This window comes from Elephantulus edwardii, unplaced genomic scaffold, assembly GCF_000299155.1.
Source record: "Elephantulus edwardii isolate Elephantulus edwardi_28Jun2011 unplaced genomic scaffold, EleEdw1.0 scaffold00126, whole genome shotgun sequence".
Classification (NCBI taxonomy): Eukaryota; Metazoa; Chordata; class Mammalia; order Macroscelidea; family Macroscelididae; genus Elephantulus; species Elephantulus edwardii.
The window spans coordinates 6,009,138-6,016,045 of NW_006399876.1; the positions used below are offsets into that span (position 1 = coordinate 6,009,138).

General features: G+C 47.8%; 1 protein-coding gene across 1 annotated transcript in view; it reads right to left on the reverse strand.

Moving 5' to 3' along the window:
• Nucleotides 1-57: 57 nt before the first annotated feature.
• Nucleotides 58-6,908, reverse strand: part of LOC102875012 (mas-related G-protein coupled receptor member D-like) — a 17,096-nt gene continuing 10,245 nt past the window's right edge. The window contains exons 2-3 of the mRNA XM_006893389.1: nt 3,066-3,119; nt 58-1,064 (exon numbers count right to left, since the gene is read on the reverse strand). Coding sequence (XP_006893451.1) covers nt 58-1,064; nt 3,066-3,119 — 1,061 coding nt within the window. The remainder of the gene's footprint in view (nt 1,065-3,065; nt 3,120-6,908) is intronic.

The following is a 6,908-nucleotide window of genomic DNA, read 5'->3' on the forward strand; positions in this document are numbered from 1 at the left end:
CACAGAGTCTACACGGACACTGTGGCAGGGTCAGACTAGAAGGTGGTTCTGCACATGCTAAGGCAGGGCTGGCTTTAATTGTGCAGAACCCATGGGTTCCTGGCTCTCAGTTTCTGTATCATTGGTACTTGTGGGGGACATCTCTTTCCTCCCCAACTCAGGGTTCTCCTGAAATGCCCTGCTCAGTATGGCCGTCAGAGGGTCCCACAGGCTACTTCCACTTTCACTTCCCACCAGGAAGTAGATGATGGGGTTGGCACTGCTGCCCAGGGCTGAGGTGAATTGGGTCAACTCCTCTAACAGAAAATGATACCAAGGAGACAGTATTGGGAGCCTGTACGTGAGCGTCCAGTAGATGCCAAAGGGCAGAGAACAGACCACAAACACCAGGACTGAGACCAGGACGATCACAAACAGCCTGGAGGATCGCCGGCGCCACGCGCGGGGTCTTCTCAGGGTCTGCACAGAGAGGACCATGCTGGAGAGGATCATAACAGGTGTGAAGACCCCCAGAAAGAGAATGCTAAGGAAAGTTAGTATCGTTCCATATTGCTGACTGTGACCACGTGTCGTAACAAAAACAAAGTAAACTATCATTGAGATAACCAGGAGATTCAGCCCCCAGAGCAGGGTGCACACCACGGTGGACAGGTGTCGGGGTCTGCGGACCTTGTACCAGATGGGGAAGAGGACGGACAGACAGCGCTGGACACTGATGGTGGTCAAGAAGCTCAGGCTGGTAACGTATGCAAATAGCATCACACTGATGGAGAAATAAGTTATTACCCAGTTCAGGGGGAAATATTCTGCATAGTCGTTAGAGAACAGGCCCAGGAGGAAGAGGAAGTCAGCCACCGCCAGGTTGAGGACGTAGACAGAGAAGGGGTTCCTCTGCACGCGGAAGCCCAGCAGCCAGACGACCACACCATTGCCCACCATCCCGCACACGCAGGTGAGCAGGGTCAGGATGTCAAACACGTGACAGGCTGTGTACCAAGCGTCCATCGTGGGGCTGCGCTGGGTCAGGTCTGCGGTCTCACTGTTGTTCTGGGTCTGGTTTGTCCCTAAGGAAAGAAAGCAGATCAACATGAATGTCTGCGCTGTGGGAACCAGGCTGTTCCCGCACAACTTCAGGCCCCCCCTGCCCCTGCCGTGTAATGTCCTTTGTGTCTCTCAGTCCAGGTCCTTTGAGCAGCAGCCAACGACCAGGAGGCCTCATGCCTTCCCACAGCCCTGCCTGTGCTCAGCCTCCCTCTGCCCCCAACCCCACCAGGACGGGTGTGAGATTGTTAGACAGACTTCATCACGTTAGAATAATTCTCCTATGTTTAGTTTTATAGTTGTTTCTCAAATCAGGAAGAATATTTGCTTGTCATCAAACCTTTTAGAGTTGATTGATATTAATTTTTCTCATGTAATCTTCAAACATTATTCAAGGTTGCTTTTTATTTATTTTTTTTAAATTGAACCCTGACTACAAAGAATCCTGTCGTGTGGGGTCAGCAGACGGGATTCAGGGAGAGTGGAGACAGGGAGAGTGGAGACGGGCGTTAGAAGAAGAGGGTAGGTGTGTGGAGGGAGGGGTGGAGAAAATGGGAAAGGTCGGTGGGGACCTGAAAAGACCAGCAAATGACGGGCATAGTCCAATGTGCTCAATTTCATAAAAGTGCAATGTAATGGTTGTATAACACACAATGTGAATGAAGAATAGTGGGAAACACAATGTATGTTAACTTTCTATGTAAAAGAATATAAAACAAAATTTTAAAAATAACTACTAAAGAAAAAGAAGAAGAGGCCAATTGGGGCCAAGAAGTTAATGAGGGTGATGGCTGTTCCTAGGGTCCTGGTCTCGCGGTGACCATGCAAAGGAGGCCAGTACTGGACCCGAGTGTAGAAAGGCGTCTAGAGAAGAGGAGCCCTGAGCCCACGGGAAGGAAGCCAGGACCTGAGACGCTGTAGAACAACTGCGCATGCGCACACCCCTGCCCGCACTGAGACCTGAGTCCTCACTGTCCGGTGTCTCAGGGTTGGGTTGGTCCCGTGAGAGCTCAGCACACGCTTGTTGTTGTTGTTGTTGTTGTGAGCTCAGTAAACAGTCCGAGCTGACTCACAGCTGACCCCCAGAGGGTTTCCGACGCCAGAAAGTCACCCGGGAGGGGACTGCCCGTCCTTCTCATACTGACCACCTGGTGGGTTTGAACCATGAGGCTTTGGTTTAGCGGTGCAAACACTTAGCACTAAGCCCCGGAGCTCCCGGGAACACCAGACAAGCAGTAGATGTTGACTGAGGCCCTGGGCTTCAGGATTTAGGACAGTTTCTCAAATTTGAACTTTCTCTTCCCAAGTGGAGTTCAGGGCATAGGAGTCTGTCTGTGCCCACACACCATACTGCTGACATCAGCTCTAATCTGTGGCTGGCCTGAAAGACTGACTGACTGACAAAGGACAGACACGCTACTTAGTCCTGCCGGCCATACTGTTTCACACTGTCTTGGGCTCTAAGGAGGAAGGACCTGACCTTGAACCTTCCTGTTCCCATTCCACTCCCACCCTCCTCTGTGTGAGGTCCTGTCAAGCCCCTGGAAGCACTTTGCTTCTCACTCTCGGACTTGGCAGAAGAAAAAGGTCCTGGTCCCCCTCATTGTGATCCTGGAGGTTCACAGAAGATGGGGACCATGAAATGGATCATTAAAAATGTTCTGTCACAGGGTTGGAAATAAGTGACCTCAGTGTGAACTCTCTCAGGGAAGGACCTCTTAACTTCTTTTCCTAGCGCCATGCTGGCCTCACCCTGTGCCAGTCCTTGTGCCAGAGCCAGCTGAGATGCTGTGTGTGCCAGGCACTTGAATAACAGAACCAGAGTCTATTCTCTCTAGTGTGGGAGGTACGTTTTGTCACCTGGATTACTTAGGAGACGGGATCAGGAAGGTCCCGATACTTATTTAGTTCCCGAGGTTGCACCTGAAAAAGCAGTTTCCCTCACCTGGGTTACCAAGCCTGCAACACACCCCTGCTATGACCACCTGTTCTCTACCCACAGAGGACACAGACAGAGGACTCACCTTCCAGGTTCTCCATTTTCGGGGAGACACTGCTGCTCTGCTGCTCCGGGTCACCTGGTCTCAGGGCGGTGTTAGCGTCTAACAGGTGTTGGAGACTCTCCCTCCTGGACCAGCACAGGTCAGCCCAGGTCCTTCCTACTCCCCGGCCACGGCTGCCTTGGGCTTCTTCTCTACCCCTGAGCTCTGTCTCCAGGACCAGAGAATGTTCGTATGTCTCTCTCAGAGAAGTGGAAGGGGCACTTGGGGTGTAATAGCAGGCAAATGGGGTGTAATATCAGGGAGGACGTATAAATGCAGAAACTTCCCTGGGGATAGGGGTTAATGGACCTGAGTACAGAGCCAGCCTGGGGAGGGTGGGGTGCAGAGAAATGGAGGAAGAGAATGGTGCTCAGAAGAACCTCCTTTGTGCAGCTCTCATGGGAGAGAAGGGAGGTCTCCGAGCAAAAGAGGATAAGGGCTTGCAAATTGGAGGATGCCACTGTGACCACCTCTAGTTGACCACGTGGATGGTGTTTTCTGATGGACATCTCAGAAGAAGTTACTGCTCACTGGGTATCCCATGGAACGCTGAAGAGGTTACATTTGAGTTGTTGAAGAGCAGTTCTGAACATCGCACGGACTGCCCAAAGAACAAACAGACATGTTTTGGGGAAAGTGCAGCCAGAGTGCTCCTTGGAGGCAAAGATGATAAAAGCTTCAGCTCACATATCCAGGCATGTTGCTAGGAGAGGCTGGTCCTTGGGGGGGGGGGGGACACTGTGGTTGGAAAAGTGGAGGGTCAGCAAAAGAGAGGAGGATCTTGACCGAATGGATTGAGACAGAGTCTGAAGCAATGGGCTTGCATGTGTCAGAGACTGTGAGGACGGCACAGGATAGGACAGAGTTCAGATCTGTATTTCACAAGGTCGCTAAGAGTCAACTCGATAGCCCCTCACAACAACAGCAACATTATTACCGGATCACAGTCTTTTCCTGTCTGGTGTATAACAGCCCAGATTACACCACCTCTCTGAGCCTCGGAGTCCTCACAGGGGTCTGTCATCCCACCCCAGCCTGCTCAGATCCCTGATGAGATGACATATAAGAGACACAATAGAACAAAAAAACAAAGGGAGCAGTTGGTCCCTTCTGGTTGAGGACTGCTCCTGTGTGTGTGTGTGTGTGTGTGTGTGTGTGTGTGTGTGTGTGTGTGTGTGTGTGTGTTTACACGCACTTTCGGTGTAAATAATGAAGAACCCAGGTGTAATTCGTTACCCTGGAAGAGTCAGACATTGGCTTCCTCAGACATTTGAAGGCCATTAAAATCTGGTCCTTGTTCTATTTCCTTTCAAATTAGACCAAATCTTAGGTTCACGAGCAAGGACTAACCAGACCAAGTGAGACCAGAAGACATGACCACGTGATGTGGCCAATAAGAACCTGTAACTCAGACACGCCTACCTCTATTGCCCTAGTTACTGTATCAATGCATCTCTTTTGGGATCTTCCTCTCCTGCACTGTCCCTCTACCCTTCTGAACATGATGTCCTTCTCCAAGGACTGATCCCAACTGGCCACATGCTGAAAGTATGGGAGACAATACTTCAAAATCCTAGCCTCCAAGGAGAAACTTGCTTTTACCCTGTCCAAAATAGATCAATTTGTTTGCTTGGCAGGCCATGGTATGATCAAGACTCTTCTGCAGCACCACAGCTCAAAACCATCGATTCTTCTTCTGTCATCCTTAGTCATTATCCAGCTCTCTGATGCAGAGCTAGTAATTTCAAAGACCATGGTCTGAATTAGGTGCAGCTTAGACTCTAGGCCGACATCATTGCTTCTCAGCAGTCTGTAAAGGTACCTGACAGCAGATTTACCTAATGCAATTTGTCTTTTGATTTCCTGATTGTTGGTGCCAAGATTGTTGATTGTGGAGCTGAGCGACCTCTCTCAACAACCTCAAATTCTTCTCCATCCAGCATGGTACTGCCAATTGGCCCAGGGATGAGAATCTTTGTCTTCTTAATGTTGAACTTCAATCCATACTGAAGACTAGAGTACTTGACCTTCTGCAACTAGTGCTTCCTCACTTTCGGCAAGCAAGGTCATGTCATCTACATATTGCAGGTTGTTGATGAGTCTTCTTCCTCCCATCATGATGTCACATTCCTCCTCATAAAGTTTAGTCTTCCTGAATGATGTGTTCTGCACATAGATTGAAATGGAATGGAGATAGGATATGTTCCTGATGCACTCCCTTCCTGGTATTGATCTGTGTAGTATTTCCCTGCTCTGCTCTGAGGACTGCCTCCTGGTCCAAATACAGGTTTTGCATAAACACAATCAAGTGTTCTGGGACTTTCATGCTCCTCAACGTTAACCACATTTTGTTGTGATCCACACAATCAAATGCCTTTGCGTATTCAATGAAACACAAATAGATAATCCTCTGGTTCTCTTTGCTTTCTGCCAAGATCCATCTCATATTGGCAATAATGTCTCTAGTGTCAGGACCTCTTCTAAACTCAGCTCTTACTCCTGCTAGTTCTCTGTCAACGTACTGTTCCAGTCATTTCTTTATAATCCTCAGCAGGGTTTTGCTTGCATGTGATGAGTGATGTTGCATGATAATTTCCACAGTCTATCAAGTCACCCCCCCCCTTTTTTTTTAATGGGAATAAATATGGATCCCTTCCAGTCAGTTGGCCTGGTAGTTGTCCTCCAGATTTCTTGGATTAATCTTGTGAGCATGTCCAAGGGCAACATTTTTTGTTGAAATATGTCAATTGGTATTCCATCAATTTCTGGTTCTTTATTTTTTGCCAAGTCCTTCAGAGCATCTTGAACGTCCTCCTTCATCACCATTGCCTCTTGCTCATGTTGTTTCTTGAAATTCTGTGTCAGCCAATTCTTTCTGGTGCAGTGATTCTATATACACCTTCCATCTTCTTTTAATACTTCCTGGATCATTTAATACTCTGCCCACAGCATGCTGAAGTATTGCAACTTGAGGCTTGATTTTGTTCTATTCAGCTCCTTAACGTCTTGATTTCTTCCCTTTGCTTTGGCTTCTTGGTGCTCTAGCGCAGTATTGAGAATCTCTTCTGACATCTCTTTTGGTCTTTTCTTCTTCCTTCTTTGTAATGACTTTTTGTATTCTCCATGGATTATATTCTCGATATCTTCCCACAGCTCATCTGGTCTTCATTCATTAGCATTCAATGTCTCAAACCCGTTCCTAAGTTGGTTCTTAAATTCAGGTGAGACAGACTCAAGGTCTAATTTTTATTCCTGTGGATTTGATTTGACCTTTAATTTAATTTTGCTTTAATTTGAACTGTAAGCATCTATTTTTTTCTTAAATAAACAATAATTTCCTTATCTTTAATTATCCGTTTCTTCATTTAGGAAAGTCTAAATCACAATAAGAGAGTCTATAGTTGGAGGTGAACACATTATCTCATTGCTTTCTACAGTCCCTATACCCCTCTTTTCAATAGGGTTATCGTCTTTTAAACATTTGCCATATTTTACTGAAGATACTGTAAAAGATGAATTACAGGTATAGATGAAACTATCAGAAGTTTCAGCTGATTCACAGGGGACATGAGTGAGGGCCATTCTCTGGCACCAGCTGTGACTTCTCACTTTCTCATCACATCTGATCACTATCAGGCAGGAGGTGTGATTGCTGCTTCCGCAGCTGCAGGGGGCCCCTGAGTGCTCCTGGGTGGCCTGTGGGATGCACTGGGGTGGTGTGGCCCTCCTCACTGCCATCTCCACTGCCCACAAGCACCCCTAACCTCCCACATCACCCTCACTGCACCAGCTCTTCTGCATCTGTGCCTTGGTCAATTTTACAAG